General features: G+C 40.2%; 1 protein-coding gene across 1 annotated transcript in view; it reads left to right on the top strand.

Annotated features, from left to right (window-relative positions):
* The window catches only part of IL13RA2 (interleukin 13 receptor subunit alpha 2), a gene marked incomplete at its 5' end in the record, with an annotated part of 91,719 nt that overhangs the window by 54,846 nt on the left and 17,166 nt on the right, over window positions 1-19,707 (top strand). The window contains 4 exons of the mRNA XM_082264153.1: window positions 6,749-6,863; window positions 12,297-12,481; window positions 13,621-13,766; window positions 17,588-17,735. Coding sequence (XP_082120279.1) covers window positions 6,749-6,863; window positions 12,297-12,481; window positions 13,621-13,766; window positions 17,588-17,735 — 594 coding nt within the window. The remainder of the gene's footprint in view (window positions 1-6,748; window positions 6,864-12,296; window positions 12,482-13,620; window positions 13,767-17,587; window positions 17,736-19,707) is intronic.

Here is a 19,707-nt window from a genome sequence, read left to right as displayed (position 1 = left end):
GAGCTTGGACCAATGTAACTACGTACTGTATATGCCATACCTGGGCAATGCCCTTGCAAGCTGCAAATCACTAAAGTAGACATTATTACTCCAGTGATCTCCACTTTCTGCAGGGTCCTGTGCTGAGCTCCTAGCTTGTTGCATTCTAAACACAGGAGGTCGGCTGCTCAGCATGGGCGCAGTTCAGAGAAAACTTTGCATTCTCTGAATGAATGCAAAGCATTTTCTGATTGGACGAGGTGGAGAGCGTGCCATCACTTTCCTGTCTCTCTATCTTGTCCAATTAGAGAACGCTGAGTGGCTGACCTCCTGTGTTCAGAATGCATAATGCCAGCCACTCAGCATGGGCCCTGGAAGTAAGTGGGGATCACTGGAGTAGCGGTGTCTACTACAGTGATTTTCCAGCTTTCATGGGCATTGGCCAGTTATGGTATATACATAGTTCCGAACATTGGTTAAAGCTGGACCAATGTAATTGTGTAAAAATATATCATGCCTGGAATTCTTTTATAAAAATAATGCATCACAACATTGTAGGAAGTATGAGATCAGGTTTAACACATGGGGTTTGTTCACACTGCCTGTATGCTAAATGCTCCATTTTCTTGAGATGAGCTGCATTAACAGAGAAGTGTGATGTGTACTTCAATGAATTACACTTTTTTTTGTTTGTTTTATTTTTATTCCAACATTTTATTGAAATCGCATCAACAAAGTTTACAACTTTGGTAAGTACAATAAACTCACAAATTAAAAGAACAAGATCAAGCTAACAAGAATTTTTTTTTTTTTTTTTAATTATGTAGGCTTGCAGGCCTTTTAGCAAAAAAAAGAGTAAAGTATAACTAAGTCTGAGGCTCAATTACCAATAACCTACAAACCACAGGAACCTTGTGTGCGGCAAAAATAGGGTTAAGCATTGTAGGTACAGGAAAGGGACGGGGGATTCGTATTATAGTATGGGAACCTCCAGAGGTGAGATCAGGAGGAGACTAAGGGGGGGGGGGGGTCATTTGGGTAGACAGGCCTGCTGCATAGTTTGATGAAATGTCAATTTGTATGCTGCCATGGTGGATCAGCCTACTGGGTTAGGTGTAAAGGGGGGGGGGGGGGGTTTGAAGTGGGAGTATGAAGGGAGAATGGTTAGTTAAAATATAGTATAGATAAGAGTGTGGCAGGAGTGTAGGGGTCGGGAGCAAGGTAAGTCGAAGCAGGGGGGCGGACCCTCCAACAACCCTGGACATGCGACCCACAATCACGCACCAACTCCCCATACTAGTAGAGTGTAGGGAGGTATGTGAGTGTACATAGGGTATGAAAAGAACACTGGGGATTTAGGTTTCTGGTTTCAAAACTTACCGATTGTGGGTGACTATTTGAGTATACTCAGCGGGGGATTTAAATTGATGCCAATGGAGCCAAAGGGTAATGTGTTTGGAGATGTTATCATTGGAATTGGCTATAAGTTCCTTCATCTCAGCCGTTCTATCAATTCTAATTAACCATTCTTTGACTGAAGGGGCTCTAGTCGTACCCCATAGGACCAGGATGCACATCATGGCAGCGTTAATCATGTGCATGACTAGAGATTTGAAGTATGTGTCTTCTGTCTGTGAGTTATGATGTAGAAGATATATAGCAGAAGAGTTTTCCAAATTGCGCTTGGAAATTTGTAGGAGATTGAAGTGAACTGCCTTCCAGAACTTTTGGATTATTTGGCACGACCACCATATATGTATGAGAGAACCTCGGTCTGCCTTACATCTCCAACATAGGTTGGAAATGGTCGGATCAAATTTATGCAGGAGAGTGGGAACCCTGTACCAACGTGTGAAGATCTTATAACCATTTTGTTGGGCTGAGACATTAAGAGAGCCTTTGAGGATAGTTGTAAAGGAGCGTTCCCATTGTTCACCTGTAAGGTCTAGGGACAAGTCACGTTCCCAGGATTGACAGGTTTGTTCTTAACAGGGAACTTGGCGAAGAGCAAGGTGTCTTTGAAGAGTATCTGCAGAGCAAAGTGATTCAAAATGTGTGAGTGGCCGAGTCCAACAATTCTTAGTGTTTGCATTTGAGGAGAGGAAGTTTTGTATTTGACGATAGGTCCATGATGGGAAGCTGTGGTCTAGTGTTCAGGTAATCAGCTGGTCGTGATTTAGGAATTTAGACAGGAGAAAAAAGTGTTTTGCCAGTATATGTTTGTGTGGCCATGTGTTGGTGAGGAATTGTTTTGACATCCTGGGGATAAAGTCCGGGTTGAGACGGAGCGGTGTCATAGGGCCAGGTATTGGAGAGATCGAGAATTTTGCATTTGTTGTATGGAAGCAATGCACTGTAGGACCTATGAGGGGGTGATCTTGGAGAATGTGTGGGGTATGTTTAGGGAGAAGCCAGGGTACATTGGCATGAGGTATGGGAGAAATGGAACTTCCAATTGTCACCCATTGTTTGGTAGCGGTGTGTACATTCCAATCCACCACCCTGGCAAGAAGACAAGCTGTGTAGTAATTATGTAAATCAGGTAGGCATATGCCTCCTTTGCTTTGGGGAAGAGTTAGCAGTTCATAGCGAATGCAAGGGCTATATTATGCCAAAGAAATTGTGTACAAAGAGCCTTATATGTAGAGAAAAATGAAGGCGGAAGGTGGATTGGAATGGCTTGCATGATATATAAGAGCCCGGGGAGCACATTCATTTTTAGGATAGCGGCCCTACCAAACCATGAGAACGAGGGTAGATCCCACTTGCATAAGTCATCTTTTATGGAAGCCAGGGTAGGTGTAAAATTAAGGGTAAATAGGTCAGATAGGCATGTTGGGAGTTGAATCCCAAGATATGTGATTGCACTGGGTTTCCAAATGAAAGGGAAATTGGTTTGGCATTGGGTAACCACTTCTTTTGCGAGGGACACATTTAAGGCATAAGATTTGCCAAAATTGATTTTAAGGTTGGAGAGAGATTGGAAGAGTTTGAAGTCTTTTAATAAATTTGGGAGGGAGATATGTGGTTCTGAGAGGGACAATAGGATATCATCCGCGAACGCTGCAATTTTATATACACAGTCAGCTATTGGAACACCTTTAATGTCCTGGTTGGAACAGATGCAGTTGAGAAAGGGCTCTAGGGTAAGAATATATAACAGTGGGGACAGAGAGCAGCCTTGACATGTATATAAAGAAGGCAGGTGGCCATTGACTTTTACCCGTGCTGTTGGATGGTGCCAAGATCATCTTGAGCATGTTGTTGAATTGCACTTTTTTTTTTTTTTATTTGAAGTGCACAGAGTGACACTTCATTCATGCCTCTGCCTAGCAGCATGGTTTAATGCACTGCAGTGCAGTCACATGTGGTGTAATCTACCGTGTTCTGGAAAAATGCAGCATGCATTATTTGGTGTGACAGACACAAACAGAAAACAATTATTTTCTTTGTACTCTTGCAGTGTCTGGTTCCAATATGGAAAAACACCAGTCACTGCACATAGTTTGAATGAGCCTATACTCTTTACTGGCTAAATAACCCCTGTGGGTAGTCAGAAGTAGCACTTTTTGGCAGTTCCAGTGACCATTCTCGCAGTAATTGGCTGCTGGTGGGAGCTCAGAGCTTAAGGATGTTCTTTTGAGGTTACTTCTGGAGATAACTAAGAAAGTATTGCTGATTGTCCCGAGTTTTCCAAGTGCTACCTAAATGTTTCACAGCACTCTTGGGACAATTGTCTGTGTACAGGTGGACAAAGGTTGTATTATTTAGTATCCTGAGGAGAACAAACACTGCACACCAGCATTAAAACCTTATCCCAGCTTTTGTAATGTGATTCTGAATATGAGTAATATGTAAAAAATAAGGCTGCAGAAACAATAATAACATTATTGAAAACCTATGCAAAAATGGCAGCTAATTAGTTTCACATAATTAGGTGCTTTTGCTCAGCTCAGTTGCTTTAGTATACCTCATCATAAATAGTTTATATTACCAAGATATTCAGATGTGTTTGTCATGGTTTTTCCTTATGTTTCTAAATTTCCAACATTTCTATCTTTGTCTCCTTTGTGTAGTTTCACCCATTCCATTTGTCCTGGTGACCATTGTCTCTAATTGACAATGGTGGGAAATGCAAAAATATTTATCTGTCACCAAAACAAAAGGTTAAGCAGTGGTGGAAACTCCCAGGGTCACAAAGGTCACCCTTGCAACTGGGCCCTGGTGTTCCGCCACTGTTGAGGGGCCCCAGCAGGGTTGCTTGCCTCAGGGCTCTGGGCTGAGAGCGCCTCTTTCATATAGCCCAGAGCTTGACAGTTCCCTCTCCCTCGCCAGGATGGTAGAGGAGAATACTGATCTGCTCCTTCTCCTCCCACCCCTCTCCTCCTGTGTGTGTACCACGGGAAGTGTGAAGTTAAACAGCTGAATTTGATAATTTAGCTCCTGTCTTTCACACTTCCCATGGTACATACACAGGAGGAGATTGGAGGGAAAGGATCGGCAATCTCCTCCACATCCGTGTGAGGGAGGAGGGAGGGGGAACTGTCAGTGCTCTCAGCTCAGAGTCCTCATGAAGAGGCACTGATAGGCAGCACTGATGGGCAACATTTCTGTGCACTGATAGGTGGCACTTGGGCAGCACCGATGGGCACTGATAGGTGGCATTATTGAGCACTGATAGGTGGCTCTTATGGGCACTGATAGGCAGCATTGATGAGCACTGATAGGTGGCACTGATGGGCGGCACTGATGGGAGCTGATAGGTGGCATTCATGAGCACTGATAAGTGGCACTGATAGGTGGTACTGATGGGCACTGACAGGCAGCATTAATATATGGCACTGGTGGGCACTTATAGATGGCACTGATAGGTGGCACTGATGGGCTGCACTAATGGGCACTGATGGTGGCTTTGATGAGCACTGATAGGTGGCTCTGATAGGCAGCACTGATGGGCACTGATAGGCGGCATTGAAAAGCACTGATAGGCAGCACTGAGGGGTGGCACTGATGGGCACTGATGGGCGCTGATAGGTGGCATTGATAGGAAGCACTGGTGAGGCTGCACTGATTATTAGTGTAAACAATGTATTGACAGTCTTGGCAGGTAACAGCTCTTCTTTCCTCAAACAGACATAGCATAGGAGAAAAGGACCGCCAATAACCAGCACATCTGTTACATGTGATCACCTGCTGTGATTGGTTCTTTACCTTGATCTGTGATCAGCTATGTCCGAAGGACACATCGGTCACAGTGCGTGCTGGATGCGTGACCAAGGGGGCACGCGGGAGGCAGGGATGTGAGAGGATGTCCATGGATGCCCTCCCAGAACTGAAAGCCCAAGACTCAGATGGAAGGAGAATGGGGGGGGGTCAGGGGGGGCCCTTCATTGTTTCTTGCACTGGGGCCATGAAGGTTATAGTTATGCTTCTGAGGTGAGGAGAATTCTTCCACTGGGACCACCTGCTCTGTTAACAACTGTCCTAGAGGGAAATACCTCTCACTTTGTAGAAATGTCCTCTCATTTCCTGTAGTGTCTTTAGGACAGAAAGTGATAGGACACAAACTGCAAAAGTAAATTGGTAGGGTTTTAGGCCCATCCCTTCTCTATCCAAAACAAAACAAAAAAAGTTGAACTTCTTTTATTTGTGGGCCACATTATATATTTTTTGGGTTCATTATTAGTTCTAAATAATTATTTTTTGGCAGTTGCTGGATAAATGTATTATGTTTAGAGGAATTGATCAGTTTAAAGTCAGAGTGCAGCCAAAATAAAAAAAAAAAAAAAACCTAAAAAATAACACAAAGGACATATCTTACAGTCAGTAGGATGTGGCCCTTGTGCTGATACCTTGTCCGCTGCTATATTCTTCTGTTGACTGGGGGCTAAAAGAACTGTGGGAGCTATCGAAAGCTCTCATCAATAGAGCCCAACTATGCCTGCCCTTTCTACAAAGCTTTGCCATTCCTAGAAGTCGTACTACAGCGTCTAAAAAAATGAAACAGAATCTATAAATTGAGGGGTGTACTTTCATTCCTCTGCCTGTCCTCCAGGAAAGGATGGGCATGGTTGGGCACTATTGATGAGAGCCTGTGACAGCTTCAAAAGTTCTTTTAACCCCTGCAGCAACAGAAGATTATGGCAGTGAGTGGGAGTGAGGGCATGGACAAAGGAGGATCTCACCTAATAGAAGCTATATCTGCACAAGAGACACATGATCTGACTTTAGGTTATATTCCTTGTAAAGTTTATTGTGTTTTTTTAATTTTGTCTGTACCTAAGCTTTAACTTATAGATGTTTAATACAACCAAAAAAATGTTTTAGTTTTGAGTTTGTATAGTTGGAAAATGTTTGTACCTATGTCAGATATTTTTTTGTCTGTTCCTCAAAGAAGATTTTTTTCACTTCCTTACCCCAGTGCTAGGGGGCCAGGAAGTGAACAATCGCAATTGGGAAGCAACAACAAAAATACTTAATATTTAAGTAGAGTGAGAAAAAAAGGCTAGCACCTCCTGTAAGGTTTAATTTGCTTATGCGTTTTTGTGTCCCAGTGACCCCCATCTACCTGCTGTCACAGTGACAAAAAGTAATAGAAATATCTGCAATGGAATAACGACCAGCATTTTCAACCAAACAGATGCCCTATACATTCCTCACTCTACCTGAAATTAGAAAAAAAAGTTTTGTCTGAAATTTATTGGTAATTAAAGTTTGCACCTGTACTTAAAACCATGCAAATTGAGAGTCACCTTGTTAACCTTTGCAGGGGATCCTGAATCAAGTGTTAAAGACTTTTACTGCATCTATTACAATCTTGAAACATTGAGATGTGAGTGGAAAGCTGGAAAAGTCAGCAATGGCAATTATGAGTTACAATACTGGTTTGTATTCTTTATTTACAGAACCTCACCTAACCAAACCTCATTGTATTTGCTTTCACACAACTCGATCCTTCTTGCAATTTTGGGTTTAAAGTGTATTTGTAGCCAACAGTTTTTTTTCCATTTTGGATACAGTATTGAAGGGTTTAGACCCTTATCAAGTTATTGCCTGTCTGCATCTGACTGCAGAGATTTCTTTTTTTTTCCTGTCCTGGAGGCACAACAGGAGATCAGAGGATATTTCTCCTAAAGGGATCCCTACCAGGGAATGTCTGAATGATTAATTAGGAAAAATCTTTCCTTTAATTGACTACAATACATATAAAGTGCATACAGAAACTATTCACAACGCTTCACTTTTTCCATATTTTGTGATGTTAAAGCCTTATTCCAAAATCGAGTAAATCCATTATTTTCTCCAAAATTCTACAAACAATACCTCATAATGACAATGTGAAAGAAGTTTGTTTGAAATCTTCAAATTTATTAAAAATAAAAAATTAAAAAAATCCCATATACATAAGTAATCACAGCCTTTGCTCAACACTTTGTTGAAGTACCTCTGGCACCAATTACACCCTTAAGTCTTTTTTAAAATGATGCTACAAGCTTGGCCCCCCTATTTGTAGGCATTTTCTCCCATTCTTCTTTGCAGGACCTTTTTATGTTCCATCAGGTTGGATGGGGAGCATCGGTTTCCTCCAGACATAATGCTTGCCATCTTGAAATCTTTGTTTCAACAGACCAGAGAGTTTTGTTTCTCATGGTCTGAGAGTCCTTCAGGTGCCTTTTGGCAAACTCCAGGAGGGCTGTCATGTGCTTTTTACTGAGGAGTGGTTTCTGTCTGGCCACACTAGCATACAGGCCTGATTGGTGGAGTACTGCAGAGATGGTTGTTCTTCTGGAAGGTTCTCCTCTCTCTCCACAGAGAAATGCTGGAGCTCTGTCAGAGTGACCATTAGGTTTTTGGTCACCTCCCTGACTAAGGCCCTTTTCCCCCAGTTACTTAGTTTGGCCGGGCGGCCGACTCCAGGATGATGGAGGCCACTGTGCTCATTGGGACCTTCAATACTGCAGAATTTCTTCTGTACCCTTCCCCAGAAGCCTGTGCCTTGATACAATCCTGTCTCAGAGGTCTACTGACAATTCCTTGGACTTCACGGCTTGGTTTATGCTTTGACATGCACGGTTATTGTGGGACTTTACTGTATATAGACAGGTGTCTTTCCATATCATATCCAATTAACTGAATTTACCACAGGTGGACTCCAATCAAGTTGTAGAAACATCTCAAGGATGATCAGTGGGAACAGGATGCACCTGAAATCAATTTTGAGTGTCATGGAAAAGGCTGTGAATACTTATGAACATGTGATATTTTTCTTTTTTTTTTTTTTATAAATTTGCAGAGATTTCAAACAAACTGCTTTTACATTGTCATTACGGGGTATTGGAATAAGGCTTTTTAATAACAAAATGTGTATGGACCCCATTGAGGAGCTACTGGCGCAGGAATCCTTATCTAAGCCCCTCTCTTCCCTTTACCTATCACTGATTAGTCTAGACTCCCCTAGGATGGAGAGGCTGTGTGATCACTATGCGATCCAATTCTGCTGTGGATAAAAAAAAGGGTCAGGTGCGTGTTTAGTGTGGATGCGGTGCAAATTCAGCCATACAAAGTGTATGGCTGAAATTTGCACCGCACATGAGATCACATGTAATTTAGGAGCAGTGCGCTCCAAATTACATGCGATCTCCGTGATCGCACTAATGTGAACCAGGGCTTAATGCACATAATTGGTAAAAAAAATTACAAACCAGAAGAACATGCAGCCATTCGTAACCACAAAGTAAATATCATAGGCATTAAAATAATAATGTATAAAAATATGTATATGACACAATATATTTTTATTAATTGTGATAGGAGTTGTGCATATAAGTCTTAAGTCTTCTTGTTTCTGTCATCCTACAGAGCAGTATGGAGCAGAAACTAGGTTCTACACTATTTGACCATCAATCTTGCAATTAGTGCACTGATTTATTTTGACCATCACTGGTTGGTTTTAATAGTCTAGTTTGATCCATAAGAGTTTGCTGTTCTTACTATGTGCGTACGCCACAGTTTGTTTTTCTCAAATTGTGTCCCACCGACATTGCTTGCAAGTTCTACCTACATTTGCCATAAAGGTTCTATGGCTGTACTCTTCTTTATTTGTACTTATAGTAAAGCCAGACATGGATGGTTTGAGTCTTGGCTGATTCAGTAGGGACCGTCCAAGTTTGGGACCATCTATGATCAGGCTGATTGTACAACCAGCTTGTCAGATTTTTCATGCTATGTTCTTCAGGTAGGGATGGCTGCTCACGCCCTTCACTGCGAGAACACAATAGCTTTGGGGCAGAGATTCCCACACCAACACTGACTATGTTGATGGGGGAATCAATCGATTTTCTGCAACCCGTGGTTGCAGAAAAGAAAATTGCACCATTTATGACCGGTTAAAACCTTTAATATAGGGATTGAAACAGAATTAAATTGAAGGGTCCTAGGGTTTAAAAGACATATATGTAGATCTGGACACAAATGATGCTAAAACATCCGCCAGAAATATTGAGAATTTGATTTTTGACACGTTAATCTTCTTTGTATTAGTAAGGTTTATTCAGAATATGTGAAGTGTTCTAATTTATAAAATAAATATCTGACGTCAACCTTTTGCTGTCTCTATGTACACTACTTTGCAAAAGTTTTAGTCAGGTGTGAAGAAATGTAAAGTAAGAATACTTTCAAAAATATATATTTTACTTGCTGATTTTTATCAATTTGAAAAATGCAGAGTGCAGAGCTTAAAAAAAAAATCGTACTAAATTATTATTTGAATACCCTATGGCTTCAAAACACCATCAGTTCTTTTAGGTATACGTGCACACCATTTTTGAAAGAAATCAGCAATAGTCAACAATATGTTCACATTTCAAATTCATTTTCAAATTTAAATAAGTTTTTAAATTCATTTCAATTTAGAAATCGATTCAAATGTGTTTCAAATTCGAATAATTCCTTATTTCGGACAAAATTTCGCTTTATTGTAATTTATTTTGGACTCTTTTAAATTCACTCCTATTGTGTTTCAGAAAAGCAGATACATCTTAACCACTTTAATACCGGAAAGGATTTGCCCCCTTAATGACCAGGCCCTATTTTGCGATTCGGCACTGTGTTATTTTAACGGACAATTATGCGGTATTGCAACGCTGTACCCAAATAAAATGGACATCCTTTTTTTCCTAGAAATAAAGCTTTCTTTTGGTGGTATTTGATAACCTGTGCAATTTTTATTTTTTGCGCTATAAACAAAAAAAGAGCAACAATTTTGAAAAAAAAAAAAAAAAACAATATTTTTCACATTTTGCTATATGACATTCTCAAAAAAAAAAATTAAAAATGCATTTTTTTAACATTTTAGGCCGATTTGTTTTCTGCTACATATTTTTCTTTTAAATAATCACAATAAGCGTATTTGGTTGGTTTGCGCAAAAGTTATCGCATCTACTAACTACGGGAAAGATTTATGTCATTTTTATTGTTTTTTTTTTACTAGTAATGGCGGCAATCTGTGATTTTTTTGCGGGACTGCGACATTGCGGCGGACAAATCGGACCCCTGACTGATATTTTTGACACTTTTGGGGGGACCAGTGACATTACTATAGTAATCAGTGCTAAAAATATGCACTGTTACTGTAATAATGACACTGGCAGGAAAGGGGTTAACATTATGGGTGATCAAGGGGTTAAATGTGAGCCTAGGGGAATGATTCTAACTTTGTGGGGCGGGGCTTCAGAAATAACCATAGAGACATAGGATCCTATATAGAAGGATCACATGGGCTCTATGATCATTTCAGGGAGAAGAACGGTCAGCTGTGTTTACAACAGCTGACCGTTCTTCTCTCTCAGCGGGGAGCGATCATGGGTGTCAGGCGGCAATCAGAGCCGCCTGAAACACGCATCGGCTTTCCCACTGATGAGCGGGGGTGGGAGCGCTCGCCCCCTAGCCTCCTGAGAGCGAGCAATGTATACCTCAGTCGCTTTGCCCAGGAGCGGCTGCCTGCCGCAGTAAATCTGCGGTAGGCGGTCGGTAACTGGTTAATTTCCGAAGATCAAAAATGTGTCCGAATTACAATTTGGAACTAAACGAACATCTCTACTTTCCTTATGTTTTGGAGAAGGGAAGAAGTAGTCTTATTCTAGGGTAACAATGTGGCTCCTCCATAGATACACAAGTCAAAATTAAGTACCCGCTTCTACCCCAAACAGAATAATAAAAATGTGGCAGGAAAAGGGGGGGGGGAGAGCAGAACTTCCCTTTTGGGCTGAAGTTCCACTTTAAGGCCAGGTTTACACCTATGCAGTTTGCTTTTGATCTCTTTCTACAGTGCTTTTTGTGGTGCACTTTTGCATTTTTCATGCAATTTTTGATGCGCTTTGCATTTTTTATGCTTTTTTTTAATAAGAAGAGATGTTTTGATTGTTTTTCTGTAGGCAGATTAAAAACGCAAAACACATAAAAACGCATTTACAAAACACACTACATGCATTTCGCAGCGTGTCCATTTAAGTTTATTGAACCAAAAACGCACCGTCCCTGACCCTTTACAAAAACACAGTGGCTGAAAAATGCATAGATGTGACGGTGTCCAGTAAGAAACCATGGTAAATGGACTGTAGTGAGTTTCTTAAAAATGTAACATGCACTAAAAAATGCAAAGGTATGAACCAGGCCTAAGGACTAGTAAGCTGCAATATATCATTTTTTTGTTCTTGGGTTTCAGAAACACTCAAGGTTGGAGCTGACATTTGACATAGTATATTTATTGCTCTTACATTGTAATATTGCTAGCTTCTAGAGACATTTCACAGCCTTGGTGACCGAGATATACAGCCACTCCTTGCCATTAGTAAATGACGTATACCGTAAGCACTGAAGTTTCAGTTTTACAGTGTAATTGAAAACTCTTCAATCCATGCAGGGAGCTTGGTGCACTTACAATATGTTTCATGTTTTTATAGAAAATGTATAGTTTTTTGTTTGTAGTCAAAGGACTATGAAATGTTTCATTATAATAATTCTTGTCTAGTTTATAAAATCTGCAGCTAGTGCTCTAGAGTCTTCTGAGTGCAACGTTTCTACAGCTCATCACTTCTGTTCTGTGATCAGATCTAATGTGACTGTGATCTGATCCATTGTTGTTCAGTGTTTATACAAGTTTAGGAGAGTTTTGCGGGTTTTTTTCTGCTAGAAAGCTCCAATCAGAAATGCAAACCAAAAGGGTTTTTTTTTCCTAAAACCTGTAAAAATCAAGTAACCTTGATAAAAAAAGCAAGTGCTATGTGGATGAATGCAGTAAATAGTCTTTCTTTTGAAAGGCAAGAGGGAATGTCTGAGAAAAAGACCTGCGATCACTACTTGAAAACAAATGGAAAAAACACTGGATGTACATTTGGAAGACAGGAACTACAACTATTCTCCAATTTGTTTGTTTGTGTCACTGGAATCTCTGGCATGGATCCAATCAGACCCTCCTACTTTACTTTCCAGCTTCAAAATATAGGTAAGACATCAGAATACCCTGATTGTTTCACTTTTAAATCACAGTATGCAGTGCTACTTACCAATTTTGAAGGAGATCTATACTTAAAATTGTGAAGCCCATTCCATCACTGACCAGTTTTTATATAGATTATAAACAGTTTTTTTTTTAAAATACATTTTATTAAAAGGAATTAACAATACAATGTATAACTCTTCGACCAAAGTGGAGATATACGTATTTTACAAATCATATGAAACATGTGAAATAGAATGACATAAGGGATATGATGAATAACAAACATGTTGCCAAAATGAAACGAATCCCTAGGAAAAAAATAAAGAGAGAGAGAGAGAGAGAGAGAGAGAGAGATGGTAAGAAGCAATGGAAGAAAGAGAACATTAAGAAATAGCGAATACAGTTGGGCGCCAAGAACAGGCGCTAAAGATAGATATTAATCCTATAGAAATGGAGAGGCTGGATGGTCAAACTGTCAACTAGATTAGCAAAAAACACACTGAAAACTGATTGAAAGAAGCAAGAGGTGTTGGTGGTTAGGTCAACAGTCCAAAGAAAGGGGTGTCCAGTAGGCGACATGGATGTACGTTCAGGAAAGCTAGGAGTCCTCCTTAGAGAGTTGTAGTAGATAACCATCATGATATTCCGAATGATGGTAGAGGTCATCTTGCTCTTTGGGGGATAGCGTTGAGCGTATATAAAAAGTTTTAATCAGGCCTACCCTATTTAAGACACTGAAATCTATTAAACCTGTGTTTGCAAGGTTGTAATACTGGTATTTCTACCTAATGTATTTTAAAATAAAAAACAATCTCTAAATGTCATCTGGCTATGTTGTAGGAAAAACTGTATATGTGGTTACTAGGGATGAGCAGAGTGATTTCCACAAAACTGATTTGGCCTTTTATCATTTGCCAACATCTGGAGACTCTCAATTTTGCTCACTTAGCCACAAATTCGAAATTTGCTTGAACGAAAAAAATTTTTTTCATTCAGAAGGTTTGTAGTAAGTTTCCAATAAGCTGTCAGATCTGGTTTTCTTAGCATAAATGCCCAAAAGAAAAGTTAACTTTTGGAACTAAAGCAACACAGAACATTAAGTGTGGAATTTTATCAAAATCACATTTTTATTGTTTTAATAGGTAAACCTGGTCCTCCAGAAGATGTAAATATCAGCAAAAGCCATGTTGATGAATTCACATTGGATTGGATGCCACCCAAAGGCAAAATTCCTTCCCACTGTTTAGAATATGAAATTCAGTATAAAGACCAAACAGATACTTGGAAGGTTTGTATTCTATAAATATTTGTTTTTTTTTTTCTTTTTAGATATGTGTCTCCTTCCTATTTCCATATTTAATTTCCTACATGTTCTGAAGATCCTTATACTTTTTATCATACGGTTTATTACAGGTTTGTTAGAAATTCTTTTGTAAGTATTGTAGCTTAATAGAATCAAGCATTTTTTTGTTTGCACACATTAGGTATTTGTTGTGTCCTGTCTTGGGTATGTGCCTTCACTTTTTGCCCTACGCAAGTGTCCTCACAGGAAGTTTTTTCCTTACCTCCTTTTCAGGTTATAACTTAAATATCCCTGATAGCAGATAGTAATAAAAATTTGACAGGAGTGTTAACACTGTTCCATGCAAAATTAAAAAACTATTGTTAAAAGAGAAGTGTGGGCTCCTAAAAAACATAATTACTCAACTAGAAAACTGCAGCATCGATCTGAGCTGCAGCAGTTCCCCATTGGCACTACACTGAGAATCAAGCAATCAAAGGGCAATGATCACCGAATTTGCGTGTCCGCTCTGAGGTCAGAGTGGTGGCTGATAGTCAGTGGCTCTGTGCTCTGCCCCTCCAGTGCTCACTGGAGCGTCAGACTGTGCAGGAGACGAGAGTGGCTGGCTCAGGCTCTCAATAGTGCGCTGAGAAACTTAGCCAGCTACAGTTCAAGCATCTGGGCAGCTCCCAACATTATTGTCAGGATCCCTACAGAGCCTGGACTGGACCTGTGACGTCAACCGACAGCAGACTTTATCCTGCTGTCGGCTGAATCTGGTTCACAGGAATGCAGAGCTAAGTGCACTCCTGTGACTCATGGGAGAAGTATGGCCAAAAGAGCTTCTTTAATTATACTGAATGTACTTTGCTAAACCCAGACTAATACAGAATGGATTAGAATCAGTTGCTGTGAGTCCTGCTGTTCACCGTTCACAGGTTGTTCCTTGAAGTAGGAGTTTCCATCACTGACATCTGCATTCAAATGACAGATGTATGCTATTTAATAAATATGTTTGCCCAGATTCATCCAGAAAATTCACTTACAGATGGGATAAAAATGTATGGGCCCATTTACACTTATTCATTGCTATGCACTGCGTTGTTGTGCATTGTGTCACACCTTAACATGCTTAAAAGGTAGCCTTTTAATTTGGAATGGGCTGCCAATACATAGAAATGTTCCAAAAAATTAAATTGTAGTGGGTAGTGTATTGCCATGGGTTGTGGTGCACTATATAGCATGTGCTTTGGAGTTGCGTTGTCTTAATGCTAATCGCACTTACCATGCATTTATTGCTTTGTGGTAAAACATGTGTTACCACAACACACCACAGTGTAAATATAAAGTTAATGACAGCCCCAAATTGGTTCGCAGAACTCAGTGCGAACTGTGGAAACACTCATGCAATCTGATTTCAGTGCGGACAATAAAAGGATCTTGCACCATTTTGATACAAACTGTATGGCTGAATTCGCACTGCACAGACATCGCATGTGATGCGCACAGGCATGCGGTGTGAATCACATGCAATGTCAGCAATCACATGAGTGTGAACCCCGCCTATTTTTTGAACATTGGCATCTTCACCTTGGATGCTAGAGTATGTTGTCACAGAACTGGACATACTGACCTCATATGCAGATGTTATTTTCCTTGACCTATCTCTGAAAGTACAGTTTAAAGTAAAACCTCTTTCTGAAAATGATGAAGATCCAACACTTTCTGAATCATTAGGGCTTGTTTACACTTACGCCAAAACATGGCTTTAGACACACTTTTTTAAAGCTCTGTAAACGCCAGTGAAAGCTCCTGTCACTAAATAAAATGGTTAGCTTACAGTTCTGTTTACACCTTGCGTTTGCTTTGCTTCAAAAATGATACCTGTGACGGGAGTTACTTTGGGCGGGGGACGGGGGGGGGCACCCAGATTACCTTAGAGATCTCATAAAACGTCTTTTTTAGCTCCCCAGGCCCCTCTTATGTGTAAGTCACCCTGTGTCTACTAGGGGCACAGGGTGACAGAGAAGCCTAGTCTGGTATGCCCTAACCAGACTCCCAATATAACCACACCGGACTCAGCATTTTATTTTACCCCTTTTATCCTAAGTCTTATATGTGTCATTTGTGTTGAAAGTTGGAGAGGCTCCTTCAACTGGGACAATAAAATTTATCAAAAACATTGTAATAGTACCAGTCCCATTTAGCATCTGTCCAATTCCCTTTTCTTCACTGGGATACCAGCCTCCTAAACCAGCCAGGCTGCCTATCTTTAGAACACTGACATTGGACATAGCAATGATGTCACTGGCCATACAGCATTCTGTTGCTCAGATATAAAGTGTTGACCGCCGTACCATGTTCCTAAGGTACCGGGCAGCCACATTTCTTCCAGCCGAACCTATGGGGTTATTGCCAGTCACTAATGCTACCCCATCCTCTTTACTGGTTGTATTATGATTATGCATGTTCCAAGCATGAAGACCAGAGGTAGAGTAAGAAAGGGGAAATTTTCCTCGTGTCCTTCCCATAGTTTGCTGTGTGCTGTGACAAAGTTTTCTGTGTGCTCAGTTTTTGTTTATAATATTTGTTGAAATGTTTGAGTGTACCTATACCTTGTGTTATTGGATGTACAGTTTACTCTCTCTATGCCAACAAAGAATGGGGATTGTTCCCGAAGATACAGTATGTATATACTTGTGTCTGTTCTTCAATAAAACTCTTATGCTTCTTACCACCCTACACTGAGTTACGGCTAGTGACTGGGTGGGCTAAGGGATCTTGTATAGTCCTGGTACCGGGTAGGGGAAGCTTATATAGTGGACATACTTCTCTTGTATGAGGTCAGTGGGTGCTTCAAAGCCTCCTCAAACCCTCCATAGAAGTCTATGACAAAGCTCGCTTGAAGCACCTAAAGCTTTTGAGACACTTTTATTAAGCTTTTGCTGCGCTTTGTTTGGAGGCACTGCAGGTATGAAATATCAAAACGCACTCGGGCATCTGTCAAGCTTCATTAAAGCTTCAAAAAAGCACCACTAAAGCATCATTGAAGCACCACCGAAGCATCACAGAAGCATCGCAGAAGCGCCAAAAACACATACAAAAAGTTGAAGCGGTAGGCGCTTTAATGTGTGTTGAAGTCAAAGCAAGAGTAAATGAGCCTTTTCTCAGTCATTGTTTTCAGAACTCATAAAACTATATGCAAATTTAATATTTTGCTTGGCTTTGACCCAACCTCTAAAATCCTTTTTATTCATATACTTTTTACAAGGGCTTTAGCTGGTCTGTCAGCTGTAAATTGATATCTGATTGGTTATTAGGGATAGATACACTTTGCAAATATTCATTGATCCTTGTTCTAATTCTTTGAATAAACCAAAAGACTTTTAGTGCCGGTTCACACTATAGCGATGTCAGACATTGCATGTGATTCGCACCGCACTGCTCTACAAATCGCATGCTATGTCTGTGCGATACAAATTCAGCCATACAGATTGTATGGCTGAATTTGCATCGCATTCGAACCAAAGTCGTGCAGGACTCTTTTTTTGGTCCGCACCAGAATCGGATTGCATGGGTGCTCACACCTATGCGATCTGATTCCTGTCCGAGTTGACAGTTCACACCGCGATATGCGAACTAATATGGGGGTGTCAATAACTTTGTATTGACACTCCCAGCAGTTCGAATATGTCAATGTGAACTGCCTGTGAGTTGGGTGCAATGCGGGCACCCGCAGTGGATTTGCAGGGTTCCCGCACAGCACCAGTGTGAACCAGCACTTAAATAGTTTTTAATACTTCATTTTCAATCTTCTTTCTTTCTAGACAATTGCAGAACAGAGAGAGTCCACACATAGCTTTAACATGTCTACGCCAGTGCCTGATTTCTGTGTCCGTATCCGTGGCAAAACAAACAGATACTGTGCAGATGATGGATATTGGAGTGATTGGAGCTCTGAAAGCTGTTGGGAAGGTAATGTGTAAACTGTAATTACATTGTAAGAAGAAAATGGAGTAGACAAAACAGGTTGAATTCATGCAAAAAGAATATTATAAATATTGCCCCCCCCCCCCCCCTCTACTTCTGTTTGGAACACATCAAATAGACAGGAATTGAGGAGAATTATTTCAAATAGGATTTACAAGCAAATTGTAGATGAGTGCATTCCATACATCATGCAGACCTCCTAAAAAAGTTGGCTGCTGTAAAGACAATGACAGATGGTGCGGTTGTAAGCAGAACAATGAAATGCGAGGTATGTCACCTGGACAATAACATAATTCCCATCAGAAGTATTTATTGTAGTCACATAACAGAAAGATGCAATGTGTCGGGGCCTCACGAGGACCTCTTCATCAGGGTACAGTGACTATCACTCCTGAGACACCAAAACATAACATCTTCCTGTTATGTGACTACAAAAAATACTTTTTATGGCAAAAATGCCAGTGTGCTAGTAACACACCTCACTTTATATTTCAAATAGGGACATACAACTTAAAAACAGTTGTCAGGTGTTCTAATCCTTTTTTGTTCTATCCAACTCTAAAATTAAAATGTTGTTTTTTTTTTTTTTTTACTGGAATTGGGCTTTAACACATTTGCTATTTTATGTTATTTTTATGACATGTCAGCTAAGTTCTAAAAACAGTGCTAGATCATAAAATGTTACTGTGAGGAGATCTCAGCTGGCTTATACTATTTACTGTCATTGCTGGGAATTCAGTCAAATAAAATATTGCGCACAGCAGTGTGGAATTTCACACCACATGAAAACACAATTAATCATTTGCCTTGTAGACTAACCTGAAAAGGTTTTTGATTCTGTTCAAATGTATCCTGGACAACACGTTTTACTTTCACATCATGTAGAAGATATAGATGTTCAGCACTACTAGCAATGTTTGGATATTACATAATTTCCCAAGTGTTTTTCTTTCTGTTTACTATAAAGCCATTCATGCTACCTTCATGGGAAAGGAGGATGCATTTTCCTAAAATAATAACTAAACTATTACTATAAATAAAAACCAACACAATTAATTTTTTTGGCATAAGTAATGGTTTCGGCACTTTATTGGTTTCAAATAAAATAAATAAATCTTTATTCAAAATTCCATCAAATAAAATTTCCAAATCAAACAAACTTATAAAACACACATCTGAATCGCTTAGTCCCAGAACTGAAGCAAAATAAAACATATTTTCAAACCACCAAAGTCCCCCCTTGATTCAAGGGTGACGTCACCACATAAAGTGCCAGCGACGGGTGGGAGGGAGGGAGGGAGGGGAGCTCGCCCGGCAGTCACTAAACAACTGAGGGGCTTACCTCAGAGACCCCCTATATATAGCCTTGGGCCAGAGAGTTCTAGAGGGGGCGCGCGCTGCTGTAAAGCCCGCCAGAACCGTGAGGGGCTACATCTATTTCTTAAAGGGCCCGCGTCCCTGAATAATACAAATTTTTTTTTTACATTTTTTTTTTATATTTTTTTACATCCCGTGTCTCATGTGCGAGGGCAAATATACTTGTGCCCTCTTACCATTGGACAGGAGGATGCATTTTCCTAAAATAATAACTAAACTATTACTATAAATAAAAACCAACACAATTAATTTTTTTGGCATAAGTAATGGCCGCGGCACTTTATTGGTTTTAAATAAAATAAATAAATCTTTATTCAAAATTCCATCAAATAAAATTTTCAAATCAAACAAACTTATAAAACACACATCTGAATCGCTTAGTCCCAGAACTCAAGCGAAATAAAACATATTTTCAAACCACTAAAGTCCCCACCAGCCGGAACTAGTTGCAGACTGGTGCCGGCCCCCCCACCACCGCAGCCATTTCTATGCTGTTTTGGAACCCTAAATTAAGGATGTCTAAACCTATATCTGATAAATGTATTTCATCCTGCCTGTACAGGCCAGGGAAACCACCTTC

Source organism: Pelophylax lessonae, assembly GCF_965119305.1.
Source record: "Pelophylax lessonae genome assembly, chromosome: 7".
Classification (NCBI taxonomy): domain Eukaryota; kingdom Metazoa; phylum Chordata; class Amphibia; order Anura; family Ranidae; genus Pelophylax; species Pelophylax lessonae.
The sequence above is the reverse complement of the archived record's forward strand: the minus strand, read 5'-3'. Positions and strand labels throughout refer to the sequence as shown.